Source organism: Serinus canaria, chromosome 4 (assembly GCF_022539315.1).
Source record: "Serinus canaria isolate serCan28SL12 chromosome 4, serCan2020, whole genome shotgun sequence".
NCBI classification, from domain to species: Eukaryota; Metazoa; Chordata; class Aves; order Passeriformes; family Fringillidae; genus Serinus; species Serinus canaria.
The window spans coordinates 43735107-43752181 of record NC_066317.1 but is presented as its reverse complement, the minus strand read 5'-3'; the positions used below and the strand labels follow the sequence as shown (position 1 = coordinate 43752181).

Below are 17075 nucleotides of genomic sequence, written 5' to 3'. Positions count from 1 at the left end.
CAGCACTTAAAGGTCAAAACTGGTAGCCTGTAAGTCCTGTAATCATGCCAAATAATGAAGACAGGACCTTTGTTAAGTCTTTGTGATGCTTTATGGAAGCTAGGAAGAAATGATTCTGAGGTTTGAGCTTGCAGAGTTTTAAAATACTTATGCTCTTGCTGCTTCTCAGGGAGAGATTGTCCCACAGTCTCAAAGACCTCTTGCTGTGTGGAAAATGCCTTTTGCTTCCCTTCTGCCTCACATTTTCCATTAACAAATTTTTATCCCATCTTGTACACCCACTCATTGAGTTTGAACTCCTCTTCTGGGTTTTTATGACCTTCTAGTGCTAGCAGATATTTACTACATCCCTCTTGTCTAGTGGCCAGACTGTGTCTTGAATCTCTCTTTATAAATGTGCCCCTTCAGTGCCTTAATCTCTTTTGATGGAATTTTTTCTTCTTTGAATTCTTTCCTATACTTCACTCCATTTTACTGTCTCTGGATTCAGCTTGCAAGGTCATTTCTTGAAAGCAATCTGGACACTTCAGATTATACAGGGAAATACAGTAGGATGGTGCAGAGGAGAGGAGAAATTTAGCAAGTCTCAAGAGCTTAGGAGAGCACTCGATACAAAAGGCACCTGGGTGCAAGAATTGCATATTAGCATCAGATCTTCACTCTAATCTCTGGTGCTATAAAATAATTGGTTTAGAATTTGATACCTTTCCTTGTGAAAGATATAAAACATTCTGGGTTGACAGATGAGGAATAGATGAAAGTAACTCTTCAGAGATGCAGTTAAGGGTTATATTGAGAAGTTATGGTATAACAGAGATGAAGAAATTAGTATTTCTTTATGCATTGTTAAAACAGTATTATGTTTTCATTCCTTATGATTGTAGGGCACTGCTTCCAGCACTTGGCAGATTTGTGTATAACAGTTAATTTTCATATACCTTAAGTGACAATATCCACCTTTTATAATGCAGCCCAAGTCATGGATACTGTTTTCACACTAACTTTCACCTGGCACAGCCTACTGTGGATACCAGGTCCTGCTCCTTTCAAGGTCCTGTACCAGACTGCAGAGGTACTGCTTTGCATCATTTCAGCTCTGTTTCCCAGACTGTCCATGTGGGTTAGTGACATCTCTGGCCTTTAGGGTGGAGGCTAATGATTATTTACAGCTTCATAAATATCTAATTGTGGAGTGCATTACTTGAGGAATGACAGTGAGATGTGACTTTTTCTCTTTGAATTTGTCAGAAAAAAGTACTGAAAGTCAGCAGGACCAAAGCACAGGGCAGACTGGACCTGTGTTACACCAGGGATGTGATGTACAAAGTTATTCATGGCAGCACCTGGACAAAATGGAACAGGGTCCAGCCTGCCCTTCCTCTGTGGCAACTACTGCTTAAAGCAGGAGAATGTCCCAGGAGGAGCCAGGGCTGCCCTGAGTGACAGCTGACAAAAAAACCACAGACAGAGAAGATTGAATTCTGTTGTTCTGCAATAACATGGACATCTGCAAATGAAGGTGCCAAGAAAACATTCAGGAGGCTGAGACTACTTAAAAGCTTCAAAAATAACTCATTTTGTAGAAATATTTAGGAAAATGATAATTTGGAAGTAAACTAAATGCAGTTTAAACAAATGCATTTTAAACTAATGCATTTTACACAAAATGCAGTGTAAATCCTTAAGTTGCCAGAGGAGTGTCATGAGTTAGTGTGCTTAAAGATCCAAACAAAACCATCATTAAAGAAAAAAAAATAGCTCTAACTCTGCTTGTTCCAAGGGCCAAAAACTGTGAACAAATCTGTTTGGTATTTTTTTTTAATGTTCAGTTGTTTAAATATTGGCTTGAGGAAAAAATGGTTCTGTAACAGCCAAACTAATGACAGTCCTTTATCAGAAAGGTTCCCTAAAACTCTTTGGTGTGAGAGAACTAATGCCATGGCAACAAGAGGTTTGCTTTTGGCAGACTCTGAAGCAACATCCCTCAGTGCTCCCTGGGGAATGAAGTGGGAAGTGATAACCATCAGGACTTTGGGATGCTCAGGCAGAGAAAGCATAGGATGATGTTGGTAACTGAAAGGCAGCAGGCCTTCTCACAGCTGCTGCATCAGAAAAGCCTCACAAATCAAAATCCTCCTTCAGATGCCTAAATTATATTTCTGTTGGCTAAGACTTTAAAAACTTTGAGAGGTTGCTTGAATTAACAGCTGTCTTTGGCTTGGTTTTTCACCTTAGTCAGTTGTTTGTATATCTTCCTGGCCTCCTCTTTGGCTTCATTTTATTGCTGTGTGTGCTTTAACTTTCTCCAGTTACTTTTACACTTGCATTTTTTGAAGCAAACCTATGACTCCACAACTCATCATGCCTTCATTCTCTCTTTAGAGAATAGGAAAGCAATGAATTATTTTCAAGCATTGCATACTGCTGCTTTTTCCAACCTGTTAAATTCAAGCATACCTTTCTATAAGACCACAGCAAACCAGAGGTTTCTTCTCACTATTATAAAAGTATGAAGCAATTGACTAGGGAATGCTTCTGTCCAGCTATCTGTCATTGTCATGTCCTGCCTTCCAAAAACTTTGAAGAAAGAAAGAAAACTTTGGTGCCTGCCTTTAACAATACTATAAATATCAGCCTAGGACAGGCCAGGGGTGGCTCAGCTGTTGGCTGTAGTAGGTAAAGAACCAGAATTAAGAAAAACACCTCCTCCTCTTGGTATGAGAGTGGAAAGAACAATGCAAAATAAAATAAAACTCATTATGAATATCCAATTTTAAACATTTAATAGTGCACTTATTGAGTATATTCTGTACAGACATCTATAGCAAGTTAAACATTTTCCTTTCTCTCGCGTAGATCATACTCATGTAAAGCACATTTACAATAGAAAACATACTTGAGGTACAAAAACCCAAAAAGAATATCTGAGGTATAAATACAGGTATATTTTAAATAATCTTTATCATGCTTAATCTATGTTTGACAGTACACTGTGGGCAAGTATACATGTTTACAATAGAATGGTATGTACAACATACAATTTTACAAATTCAAAAGAGTTTGATGTAGAAGAATATACAAGGTTTTCCTACTCATGAGGAACATTGTTACAGGAAGTACTACAATATTTGCCATTTATAAAAAAAATCTTCTTCAGAAAAGCTTAAAATAATACTGACAATGGTAAAAAAGTCTCAGTCAAGATTCCATCTTGCAACTCATTCATACTCTAGCCACAAAATACATTTATCACTTAATACTGCACCTTGAAAGCAAATCTTTACCTTTACAGTAAAACCTACAGAAAGACATCTTTCCAGAGGACCTCAGGACTTCCTACAGTTCATGTAAGTTGATTCTCAAGAAGGGGAGAATATCCCAAAGGGTTTAAAACACAACAAAACCAAAGACAAAACTTCACCCTCCTTTCTGCCTCCAAATATAACCCCCCCAAACTGCTCACATGCAGGTTCTATTCATGTTAACATGCAGCCTTTAGGAAAACAGGCAAATGGAGGACGAGTAAGAGAAAGAGTTGTTGTGACTCTCTCTAGCCAAGTCACCCCAGCTGCTTCTGCAGGAGTCCTGCCACCTCCTGGCACCACAACTCCAGTGTTGACTTTTTTCCTCTTGAGCCATTAGAATACAATAAAATATATAAAAGCTCATTAAAACACCTATAGATAACGCAGGTAGAAGTAAAAGTAATGGAAATTTTTGTTTTTTAACAACTGATGTTATTGGCTCTCCTCACCATTGCAGACATTTCGTTTCTAAGCTGCTACGTTGCTCGAAAGTGTATTTACTTAAATTTGATATAGAATTGCTCATCACTCCTAAAAGATCATCTGGATAAGGAGTGGACAGTAGCTGAAGCAAGCCTATTGTAACATCTGCTTAGGGTTTTCAACAAGTTTAGAGCTGAGCAAAAGGCAGAACTAGCACATTCGAAGGATGGCTACTCCTGGTCCACAGGGGAGTCCCATTCTAGGTTGAACTGTATCCAGCATACTAAAATCCATTCTGGCTGCCTATCAGTGTACCAGACACATTTCAAATTCAACTTCTTCTATCCTTTCAACCATTAACACACTCATTCACACTTTAATCTCTGTGCAAACCTTTCTCTGCTTATCTCAGTGAGAATACATTGAAGAGTACCAACTATTCCAGTGGATACACCAGTCCCTCAATGCACTACAAATAAAATGATATGAGTATGTACATAAAGCTAAGTATTTCACATGGGAATGATGAGCCTTCACCATATTTCATAATATATTTTGCATTTAAAGAAATTTGCTTCTCAGAAGCAATTCAAACCATCTAATAGGAATTATATTTTTTTTTCTAAGATTTTTATTTTTTGCACAGTTCTCCTATGTATTCCAGTCGAGGCCTACACTATAGACCTTACACAGACAGGAAGCAGCTTTAAAGTGTATGGTATGGCCACAGTCCTATAGCAATGCTCACAGTCAAGTTCTCACGCTGCCATCCCTCCGTGACATGACTTGCAGGTGGAACACAGGTCTGGTCTGCAGCGTGCAGGTGTCAGCTTTGGGTAATGTCTGTGTTGCTGAGGTGGGGAGCGCATGGCTGTTCCTCTTCAGTAGTCACCTGGATTTTACTTCCTTGCTCTCAGGACTCTGCTGACTGAAAGAGTCTCGTATCTTAACAACTTCTGATGCACACAAGTGTCCGAAAGACTTGGTGTACCAGTCTGGCATGTGCCCCCTGTTGGGTGGAGGAAAAAGAAATGATGGTACCAGTGACTTTGTACATATTTCCTTAGTCACAATCAAATCTGTATCTAGCTGGTTAAATGCCTGACTCGGAAATTTCCTTAGTACTGCTCACTGCACAGCTCAACCCTACTAGTATACAGATTTGCCCAAAAAGAAGTTTGCTGCAGTAAGGAAAAGTTATGGAAAGTTTTGTGACAACCTGGTTCTCTTTACTAGCTTAGTATTAAAATTAACATGTCCTTGCATCCAATATGACTGTTAGAGGAAAGGTTGGGTTGTATACCAATAGGGATGGTGGAGCACATACTGGAGACGTCTAATGCAACAAACTGTTGCTGCCAGATGTGCATTGAAGCCAACTTTCTGTGACATCTTAAAGACCTGTGTGCTTGCCTTTGGGAAGGGTGTATTACTGGCCAAGCTCACATCTTTTGAACCGTCCAAGTTTTCCACTGACCTCACTGAAACTGTACAAGAGAACTACACAACTACAAAAAGGACAAAATGGAATTTCCTACCTTAAATCAATTCTGCACATGTAGGTAAGTTTGGATTTTCCTGACCCGCAGGGCTCAATCAGATACCTCGAGAGGAGCACATTGACTCTAACACCTGCCACAGGAGCCCGGTCGTGGTCCACTGAGGTTGCTAGAAGTACACAGGCTCCTTTGGGGAAGTTTGTCCTCCAAGTCCTAAGAAAAAAGAAGAAAACCAAAAATCTTTTATTTGACAAACAGTAACTCGAGCATCTAATAAGAATTCAAATTAGGCACAACATAGCTATGATATAGATATGATAAAGAAATAAGCAAGGTTGCCATATGTGTAGGATATAAACATAGGAATGTCTTACCTTAAGACTACAAAGTCCCTGGCTGGCTGAGGTGCCATGCTGTTCTGGACATACTGGTATATATCTGTCTGGCTATCCAAAGGCTCAATTACTTTGGACTCTATAAGATCTTCATCCCAAAGATGCTGCTCTTTAAGTAAACGATTTAAAACATCCTCTGGTGTAGCTGAGATTTCAATGGTAGTTTTCCATAATCGGAGTGGGGGACCTTCACACACCTGGGGAAAAGCAGCAGAGTCCTTAATTTTACTCTTCCTTACACTTTCTTTTTCAAGAAAGTTTATTTTTTAAGAATCTTACAGAAGTTCATTTTTTAAGAATCTTCTCCATCTGGTAGTTCTGAGCTGTACAAGATCAGGGATGACAAATTTCTTTCTTACTGCCTGCACAGTGACTCAGCTCGTTAAGGCTTTGCATGTGTGAGTGAAGGCCTGTAAATTCAATACAGTGAACATTCCTGGGCTGGATAAACAGAAGAACACAAATCAGTGTACGGTGGCAAACTACTGCTGAAAGATATGGTGCTTATATATGGTGTGCAAGTGCATCACAAGATCAAGATTTTTGTTCAAGTATCTATCTGCAAAGCAAAGATGCGTACTGAACCCTCTGTAACATCCTATGTCACAAGGGAGCTAAAACCCAGGGCTGTGGTGTGAGTGGCAGGGTGCATACCTTCTTGTACGCCAGCTCTGCTTGCTCTGATGTGGAGCAGCTGACCCAGCCTTTAAACTTCTCCTTCATCTCCTTGAGCAAGTCATCCACGCAGTCCTGGAGGTAGCAGTGGTAGTCGGAGGGCTCAGTGTTGCTGCTGCTGCCCCGGAGCTCCTCCAGGCTGAGGGGACGCAGGTCCTGCTCCGTGTACGAGTTCCGACCCCTGCTCATTTCTTCTGGTATCTGAGGGGTGACAAGGGGGAAATCATCCTCTTGCAGCTCTCTCCCCAGATCACTGCATTAGTCTAGCAGTTCAATAGTCACAGGGACGTGTGTGTTAGTTTTTTAAGTGACGGCACATGTACGTGCCAGGTTAAGCACTCATTATGAAGACATGCCAAAATTAAGTTTGTGACTTTGATTAAACTCAAATTAGTCTCTCTGTTATGGGATGTCTTATTTTATTCTGTGGAGTATCTCCCTTTACTACACAACTAGATTCATTCCCACAGCACAGTTTATCCTGCAAACTGAAGGAAGAAGGGAACATTGTCAGCTGCAAGAAAAGAGACAGGCACGTCTTCTGTTAAGGGCTCTGAAAAGATTTGATGACAGTAAGGAAAACCAGGACTCTACTGGTCTGGTTCTCCATCACTGGCCCTAGAGGGAGCATGCTTTGGTTCCTACAGATCCTTCAACCTATGGTTTGACAGTGTTACGTTCCAGGATGCTTTTGTGGCCTGTCTTGCTAACTCTCGGGAATTTAAGTACAAAATGAGCACTGAAATTCCTGGAAATAGCTTCTTGCTTTGTAATTAGAGCTGAGGTCCACAGACCCTCATGGCTGCACAATAAAAATTTGAAAATGTATTCCAAATGCAGCTTGGATGCAGCAAAAATGTGCCAAACCCCACAGATGCCTCCTGACTTGAGAGCACCAGTGCCAACAAAACAACTCTGCTCCCTTCTGGCACCACTGGTAATTCATGTATGCACAGAGATCAGGAAGCAAAGGTTTTTAAAATGCTATTTATCATGTGTTAAATGTTATTAAAAGAAAGAGACATTCCTAGCTTTTCATTATACAGCAGATCTAAGGCATCTTAATCAATATTCCACCCATCAGTTTTGTAAACAGGTGCTTTACCTGGAAGAGTTTCTTGCATTCAGCAATCATATGAGCTAGCCCTTGGGTTGCAGCCAGATTTTCATTTAGGTCCTTTTGATCGGGTTTGCCCAGGCTTGGTTTCCTTTGCATCACCCTTCACAGGGGAAAAGAGCACACACATACACAAATCCAGTTATTTGTTGCAGAGCAAGAGACATGTTTGGGAAGAAAACAGTACGATCCCCACATCTGCTGGTGATTAAGAGCAGGGCTGCCTGGTACCAAACATTGGCATGGTGTTGCCAACTTCTCTCGCTACTCTTTCTCAACCTTTTCTTTGGAAACCCCTCCCACACCCACATTTTTCTTTCCTTCTTAAGAGCTTGTTTATATTTAAACAAATCTCCAACAAAAGTTAAGATCCCACAACTGTTCTACAGCTGGTGCTCTCCAAGGTGATCACAGCTGGCAGGATCAATCCCAGACTGTGCCTGTTGCACATCACTGCCAGCTGTGCTATGGGACCAGCAGCAGTGAGCCCCACTCCCAAAAACATACCTTGGGGAAGAATTCTCTCTTTTGAGAGTGTTCAAGTGGAAGAGGGAAGGTGCTAAGCAGACAGCCAGGTTTGTTGGTGTCATCTGGTTTTCCTTCACTGCAGCTGTGACATCACTCAGGAAATAGAGAAGAATCTGGAGGACCTCCCTGTTCTCATCAGGTAAAAGCATAATGGCAGCCTTGATAGCCTGGAGACGCTGATCCTTTGGCACATCTGCACAATATTAGTAATTCTCTCATCAGCCCATTGATTTTCCACACACACAGCATGAATACATCCCAAAGCAAACTCCAGCTTCAAATATTTGACTCGAGTTTGAAGTGATTTCCTTCAGGATGCATACCATTTGTAGGAAACATGAAGGAATGTTTTTTAACCCACTGGTTTTAACTACCCTCAGCTATTTCCTGCCTCAAAAGAAATGCAAGCAAGAAGCTGTGCCTAGGCCAGAGTTAATTTTAGATTTAGCTTCAGCAGCTACATGCTCCTGCAGATGCACTAAAAGGACAGAAGCTTGGATTCAGGCAGGGAACGAGCAAACATAGTCCCACCAATTTAGAAGTTCTTTGGCTTGCGAAGAAATTTAAAACATGAATGCATTTTGAAATAGGTAAATTAAATAAATTAGCTAGCAAACCTTTTCAACAGTGATGTCATAAAACATCCAGAAAGTGCTTTACCGAACAGAGAGGGTTATTTTATTGAGCAGATCATTCAAAGTCATGCGGTGGAAAAAGCAAGTCCACGCTGTGAAGCCCCATACCATTAAACAGCTCCTTGGTTACGAACAACAAACAGCCATTGGAAAGATCTGATGTCTCTTTATATAAAGCTTTCTCCTCCAAACTTGAAAGGAAAAATGAAATAACCCAGACCAGATCTGCTTCTTATAAAGGGATTTCCAATAAGCCACCTCTGAAGACAACATCAGAGTCTGAGTCCTGGAGCATTTACATCATCATTAGCAGCCTACCACCCTCGCTGCATGTCTCATAATACACATGGTGCTACCCAGATACTTAATTGGTATTTGCTTTGGGCTTCAGCAACTTTTTAAGGCTAGCAGTGAGTTTAGAAAGCAGTTTTAAGCAAAAAATCAACTGTTTTCCATGCTCTCCTCTCAATCAGCTCAAAGCGCATTTAAGCCACGTGCATTCCACTGCGCAGCCTGGTGCATAGCACCAAAGCAAAGGGAATTTTTTCCCTTTGCAGGGAAGCAAACTTTACAGCTGTTTTACGGCTCTTTGCTTTACACAGAGATAATACTTCCCGACCACCTCTGGGAATTCCTCAGACCTACCACCTGCAAAAGGAAAGGAACAGAAACTCTGCAATGCTCTGTCAAACTTTTTTTGGCTCTAAACCCACTGAGCTGCTGTTTAATATGCATGGAAATGGAGGGTCTGATTAATTTTCTCCATAAACATGTTCGGGAATCCAAACACACACACAAAAATGCTTGCACTGAAAAAAATGGTCTGGACGATATTTTAAAACATCATCTCCACCTATGGAGCTGTGACAGAAATTCCTGTAACTTTTTTGTATTTATTTCTTTTCACAAGCATTGATAAACTGCATTTTTTATGTGATTTACTCTGAAAACTTAATGGTACTTATCTGCAAAGTAGCTAAAAGTCAGTAACAGAAAAGCTTACCACTTAAAGGTTGTTTTTAAACAGCTGAGGGGAAGGATAGCAAAAAATCAACTATAAGAAGTTAAAAATTTTTGGTAGCTTTGCCAATCCCCTCAAAAGCCCCAAACCCTGCTCATACAGTGTTTGTTCTGCTCGTCTACTTAAGCCACATTAGATGTGGCTTTTTTTCAAACCATAATATCAAGTATGCTCAAAGAAGAGAAGAAAATTTAAAGCAGGCGATGAAGGATTTATATTTGTTCCTGAACTAGAGAGAAAGGTGAAATTAAAAGAACTTATACTATAAATTTTTATAAAACTACAATACAAAAACTCCAGTAACTTACAGTTCAGGCCACCATTCCTTAGAGGTGGCCTGAACTGTAAGTTACTGGAGAAGGGCAAAGACCCACCGACATAAGGAACGCCGTGTAGCACCCAGGACAGCATTGTTACCAAGTTCCACCCTTGCTACACAAATGACCGCTTGTTATCTGCTGCAGAATCTCACTACTCACACTGGTATATCTGTAAGAAGGTCTCGGAGAGCTTGTTGGTCATGAGAGGCTCAGGGAGGTCACGGAAGAATTGCTTTAACATGTCTGCTACATCATAGGCAGACTGGCCTTCGTAGTTGACGCTGTCTGCGGAACTCTCATTCATCTGACGCAAAGCCTGAATTCTTGATTTCACTCCCGATTTCCTAAACAGTCCAACCTAAATACACATATAAAAGTAAATACATTTGTAAGGAATCTAGAAAATCTGAAATGTAAGCATGCTCTTTAGCTTCTTACATATGGGCTCTAATTTTGTGGAAAGCTTTCCACGCATTAATTATCTATTTTGTCCTGTGTTGAATCTACTTTTTTCAGTCTGATGCAGGAACAATAAAAAGGAATGGAAAGCTGGGCTTTGGGTGGTGCATGGGGAATAAGAGAATAACAAAACACACCTGATCCAGACAGTGGTTGCGTAGGTACCTCATGGCTTGCTGAATGCTCTGGGGAAGAGGCTGCCCCGTGCGCTGCACATTCACTTGCAGGGGTACTCCAAACACATTTCGGTCTTTATAATCTGGCACCTTTATTCTTTTCATAAACTTTGGTACTGCCCTATTTAACAAAGGGAATGACACATTAAATTAAACCTCTGTTGATTATTTATCGTCTGTATTTCCATTAATTCAGAAAGTAAGTGAAAATAAGTGAAACACTTTTAGTAACATGACAGTATAAATTAGTTAATCCACTCAGGGCTGGAAAGGGTGAGAGGAAAGAAAACAAGAGTTTCTCTAAGAGAAAGGCTTGACATTTGGGGCAGTATGCTGCCTCTCAGTATTAATGTGGTGCTACTCCATCAATATTAGGAGGACGCAAGCTACAGGGTAAAACTGCAGGGGCCGGATTGAATTGCAAAAGAGTCAAAATAAATCTTGCGGTCAGTGACCCCTTATAACACTGCTTCTTTAGGTTTCAGGAAAGATGGGCATTTGAACAATGAGCTTTTGTATGTCAACTACTTGTTCTGCAAAGTCCTCAAACTGGGTCCACCACCCACCAGTGTGCAGAACAGCAGGAAACTGATGTAATACATTTGAGTTTGTCAGCTAAAAACTTCAGCTCTATAAACAACCCCTTTGAGGGACCCCCCTCCTTGTCAGCCAGTGACTTTTGTTACCCCCACCTCCCACTCCAGTTTCATTGAGAGGCCTTTCCATCTGCTTATGACTCCAAGGAAAAAGTTACTAAACACAAAAGAATGATTTACCCCTGTGTCCCCCAGAGTATTGGTTTTATAAAGGGAAGAAAAAAAAAAAAGCACTAAAATGTGAAAATATTAAGGTCATTTTCCTAAACAGAGAGAAAAGCTAATGTCCAGTGTAACAACTAATAGGACACAGTAGCACTGAAAACAGGGGGACATTTAGCATTTCAACCTACAGTACAGCTATAAAAACAGTACATTGGATTTACAGCTGACTAATCTGTTACGCAGTAAAACAGCCCAATTTGTATTGCCATATAGTTAAGTTTAGGGCATTATTGATACATGTATGAATAATACTTGCTTTGTCAGAAAACATGCCAATGGAATGTGAAAAAACACATTGCGATCTCCACTGAGAATCTGAAGCATGCAGGGATAACTGGTCAATACTTATTTCTGTCTTTCAGAACAAACAACTTCTGTATTTAGAAAGACTGACATAATAACAGCCTTTGAACAGGAGGTACTTTGATGCCGAAGCTAAATACTCTCTATGACTCCTGGGGAAGGGAGGAGGCTGGCCTGTGGTAGGGACAAGAAAAAATTTATTTACGTCCTTTGCATCCTGAAGGTTACACAGGCTGTACTGCAGATACAATAATAAAAGAGCTTTCTATTTCATTCTTCTGACAAAAAAAAAAAAAAAAAAAAAAAAATTCAACTGGGTTACAAACATTTGGCCACACCAGAAATTGCTGCCTACAAAAAACTCCATGGCTCTCCCAACCTTTCTTCTTCTCTCCATCTCTTTTGCTAATTGATTTATAGTGCCTTGGAAAGGGAAAACAAAATTTTGGCTATTACCACTAGACACTAGAATCAAGAGAAATTTAATCACATAATAATGAAAAGGAAATAATGCAAATATTTAAGAATAACTGAGGAAATGTAAGCCTACTAAGATTGGTTGCAATTTGTGCCACTGCTTGCTAACTGCCTCAAATACACAAGTGGTCCTTCTTTTGCTACAGATACTGAACATGCTCCTCTTCTGAAAGCTGTCTGTACTTCACTGCTTTGGTTTTCTCACATGTCCCCATAAAGACATCTCTGAAGCCTAATACAATTACACTTACGTAAAGGGTTGGTGATTTTAGCCCCATCTTAGAAACCGTAAACCACTGTCAGCACAGGCTACAGGAAGAAATGCAAATATGGAAAAAGAGGGATTGGACGGATGCATTACATCTTTCCAAACCTTGCCTGGGACAGGCACAACTGTCATGCTCGCATTGTTGGGCTCTCTATACACAGCACTGTGTCCTTACCAGCTGAAACCATGCTTGTTGGAAGGTGTGTACTTCTCCAGGAGAGCAGTCAGCTTCAGGAGAGAGTACTTCTGCAGCAGGTTCATCTGTGCTACGGACTGGCAATTGATCTGCAATGATGCTGAGCTGAGGCTGGGCCGGTGGGAACTCTGGAAGCTGTGCCACCTTAGCTTGTGCCTGTGGAGAAGATGCAAGACAAAGTGCAGGTTACTGAAATGTCTCTGCAAGGCACGTGCAGGAATTACCGCGAATGCACTGCTGAGATCCCTGCCCTTGGCGGCTGCATTCTTCTGAGATTTCTCAGGCATCAGCCAGCGGCGTCTCTGCCTCACCTGGCGTGATGCAGCATGGGCAGGTGCTTCACATGGGAATGTGCACTCTGAGCTGACCTACAGCTCACTGCTAGCTACACAACCTTGTCCTAGCAGATATCCTCCAAGGGCTCCAACACCCTTCTCCCAAAGTCCTTTCAGTATTAGGGCAGTGGGAATCAAAAACCTCCACTAAGAAAAAATGGCATGAATTTTTAAGACATATCAAATGGGAACTCTGTGCTTCTATAAGTCCCAATAAGTTTATACAAACAGCTGTAGATGACTAAATGATTTGCATTACTTTTAAAAGAAAACTGGAAACAAAGCTAGAAAGAACTAAAATCCTTGCTTTACTCACAGTACAAAATAGAGTCATGGTAAAACTCTCAGCAGAATGTGGAGGCCACTGGAACTCTCCCAGTCTCCCACTGCGTTACAGTGATCAAGAGAAAGTAATCAAGCCTTGTTTTCCCCACAGATTTAGTACCCCAGCATGCTATTAGAAACAGCCTGCTACTGAAAAATGCAGTTTTTTGAAACAGTCTAAAAGTCAAAGCTTTTAATACACACTGACACAAACCAGAACATACTTGTTCTTGGTTCGCCTAGCCAACTTAAAAAGCGTTTAATCCTACTTGATGGCCCTTCCCTCCCATGCATCATTTCAGTTTGAAGAATTATTGTGCCCCAAAACTGTGCTAACATTGCTTTTCCAATGACAACTCAGGCTGAACCTGCAGCTGTGAAATGTAGGAACCACAAAGTCTTGCCCAAACATTTCTCTTGCCCATAATGGTTTTGGGAGACAATGGAACAGCACACGTGTGCTTGAACAGCCACAGCTTCTACTGCACCTTAAGTAAGTGCGGTGCAGCTACTATAGAGCTGCTTGGGCTGGAGGGGATATCCCCAGGCCAGCCCAAGTGCTAATGCTTGTGGTCTCACCTGCTGGAACGTGTCAGCGATGCACCAACCCCAGAGTCTCTCCTGTCCTGGATCCCTGTGGGCTCTTCCGTTTCATTCAGTGAATTCCCTGTACTGTCGAGGTCGCTTGGTGTTCTTCGATCATTATCTACATCCAGGTGAATCTGCTTTGGAGAGGAAGGACATGGGGAGATGGAGTCGAGTGCTGAGTCAGAATCCCCTTCATCTGAGAACTTCTCTGACCACTGGTTCACTATTCTCTGCATCCCTTTGACATGGTATAGGATGTCGTCTAGTTCTGGGAATATATCTTCATTTTCGAGGTCGGCCAGGTCGCTTGTACTGGAATACAGGATCGAACCTGGCACATTGTCGTAAATACTCAGGCGGCTGCTCATTGAACTGGAGGAGTTGCGCCTTTTTCCCATGCCCAGCTCTTTGGAGCTGTCGCCACTGTTCTCCCTCTGCAGGGTGAGGTGGCCGTGTCCATGGAAACTCCCTGTCCTCCAGTTCACAGAGGTGCTGTTTTCTGTAGGGGAGAAGTTGCCATTGGAGAGCGCTTTGGGAAAAGTGCCAGGCTTATGATCCTCAGGAATAAAAAACACGGTGTCTTCTGCAAAACTGCCCCGGTTCTTGAAGTTCTGCTCCATCACGTCGCTGAACGTTGACTGATTGAAGGGGTCAAAGCCTTCCAGGTACATGCCCACCCTTTTATTGTAGGCACTGAGGCTGCGTGTTCGTGTGACAGGACTGGGCGTGCTGACAGCACTGCTCGTCTCAGACTGACTACTGCTGCTGCTGGTCTGGGTGGAATTGGAGACGCTCCTCTTTCGTACCATAGGGAAGTTGATGTGATTGCCGTTGAGGGTGGAAATCTCCACGCAGTTCAGTTGTTTCAGTTTATCTTCATCCATGCCCTCCTGCAGGATTGGCCCGCTAATAATCAGGCCAAGCTTTGAAGGAGCTTTGCTCTTGCCATGGTGAGAACTCTTGATTTTAAGACTCTCCATTCTCTTCAGCAGGCTCTTTGTTTTGGACTTGGCATTCTTCTCGTTGGCCTTTGTGTTGAAGCTGAAGCTATTCAATTCCCTGGGTGAGGGCAGGCTGCTGAATGAGTCATCGTTGGCTACAAAATTGCTCGACGAACAGACGCTCACTACCGAGTTTGTCCTGGTGGTAGACGCCTCGCTCTGCAGGGTTGGCTGGTGGCTGCTGGTGCTGCTGATGCTCAGAATAGAAGCCACCTCCTGGCGTTCACTGAGGTCTGTGAGCACGCTCTCCCGGCTTGCTGCGTTCGTCAGGTGAGCAGCTTCTGGGGACGGGATGTTCAAGTCCGGTTTTGGAGGGAAGACATCAAACTCTTCAAGTCTCGACCACCTCTTGCTGTCCCTCTGAAAAGTCCACTTACCACTTATTGCACAAGGTTCATCTTCATCTGAATCTTCACTCTGCAAAGAAGAACCCTGAAATTATTGCTTGCAAACTTCTCAAACAGCAAAGGTGGTTGTATTTAAATACAATTTCCCCTAAACTGCTTTAAGCACGACCTTGTCCTCACTGAATTTAAAGTGAAAACAGTCTTTTAATTCAGGGAGAGGAAGATTAGGCCATAAAGCCTGTCATGGGAAAAGATAACATGGTACAGGCAATATATTTCAACTGTTTTTAAATGCAAAAGATATACCGTTCATAAAATAAACAAACAGTACAATCTACTTTAAATTGTTCTATTTTAAAAAACCACTAGTATCCATAGACTTAATTAATTGGTCACAGTGGACAGCCCTCACATCAATGGAAATTCCTGGCATGCATAACATTTTAAACTGGAGTCAGTCAGGGGTTGGGGTCCCTCTGGACTCTCTCCAAAGCTACACTCTGTTGATAGTGGCTATATGTTTATACTCCTCTTTGCAATTACGAGATGTTTCTCATACATTCTGAATTTTAGTGGCTTAATTCCTTACCCATTTGGGAACTCTGAACAGCTTCCTCACTGTGACTAATGAGACAGCAAAAGAAGCTCCTGCACTGCTAGAGTGTGATGGCTCCAGGCTCTTACCTGGTCCACTCTTCCTCCCACAGGCTAGCAGCTAACATTTTAAGAATGTTCTGTGAATTCTCTACTTCAGACTAGCTTCAGGCAAACTTTAACACTTGTAGATAGTGAGCAGCAAGAGCTCACTGACAGTGTAGCACGTAAGTAAATTGTAAATAACATGTCTGATGTATGAGTAATGCTTAGAGTACAATTACACATACATCAATTACGCCTACAATCTTTTCATCTAAATACTGAAAAGGGAACGATCTTGACCTATTTGGTCTTCCAAATATATGGAAAGATTCATGTTGGAGGAGTAAAACCAACGAAGAGATTTTAATATAACACCATGAAACCACAAAATAATCTTTGGTGTTTAGAGTAAGAAACACTAATTGCAACCCAGTTCTATGAATTTCACTTCATTTATTTAACTTGCTTTAATTTAAAAACAAACACATATGCATGCCCCAAACTGTAACTATTTGTGTGCCAAGACTACAAACATTCATTCTTTGAAAAACAAGTAAATTATTCTTATTTCAAGTAGTTTATGTATGCATACTTCAGATCCTGATAATCTCCTACTTTTACTTTTTTCTTTTTATAGGACAGTTCATCGGCTCAGGAAAAGAAGTGAAATACTGTATTTATTTATTCTGACCAAACACACATGAGACACAGAGCAAGCACCATTTCCTCTGCCTCCCAACTACTGAAAACTACTTTTGTCCACGACTCAGATGAAAACCCAAGAATTCTGGTTTACTTATTAAAGTTTTATGCAGGAAAAAAGTAATCTGAATCTGCCAGTGGATAATAATGATGGTTTGGGCGTGAATGAGATTGATTAGAAGAAAAAAAAATGAGAAGTAATTTTTATTTGCAAAGAAGTCCATGGAAACATAAAGAAACATGTTTCTGTCAGCAGAATTCTTCCCTAGTGTTAAAAAGCTTTAAAAGCTAAGTATTGATTTTACTGACATCAATAACAAAAGGGAATAGGCCCCAAGTCCATCTGCCAGAACATGGGAGGTAAATGAAATTCAGGAAGGACTGAAACAAAAGCTAACATCCAGACTCTGGAAGATCTGAGGTTTGGACCTCAAGTCAGGTCTGGTCTGCCCTCTAATATCAACACTGATCATTCCACTGTTAACAAGGTTCAGGAAAAACGATGAGAAACCTTCTGGTGG

The 17075-nt window shown here is 41.4% G+C and overlaps 1 protein-coding gene across 7 annotated transcripts in view; it reads right to left on the bottom strand.

Annotated features, from left to right (window-relative positions):
* Positions 1-2766: 2766 nt before the first annotated feature.
* The window catches only part of DLC1 (DLC1 Rho GTPase activating protein), a 217037-nt gene continuing 202728 nt past the window's right edge, over positions 2767-17075 (bottom strand). For all 7 annotated transcript variants that reach the window (XM_018926404.3, XM_030238971.2, XM_018926415.3 and 4 more), the window contains 10 exons: positions 13857-15283; positions 12598-12774; positions 10515-10674; positions 10078-10276; positions 7922-8135; positions 7403-7517; positions 6277-6498; positions 5602-5819; positions 5267-5440; positions 2767-4737 (listed from right to left, as the gene is read on the bottom strand). In XM_018926404.3, coding sequence (XP_018781949.1) covers positions 4617-4737; positions 5267-5440; positions 5602-5819; positions 6277-6498; positions 7403-7517; positions 7922-8135; positions 10078-10276; positions 10515-10674; positions 12598-12774; positions 13857-15283 — 3027 coding nt within the window. In that variant the 3' untranslated portion in view covers positions 2767-4616. The remainder of the gene's footprint in view (positions 4738-5266; positions 5441-5601; positions 5820-6276; positions 6499-7402; positions 7518-7921; positions 8136-10077; positions 10277-10514; positions 10675-12597; positions 12775-13856; positions 15284-17075) is intronic.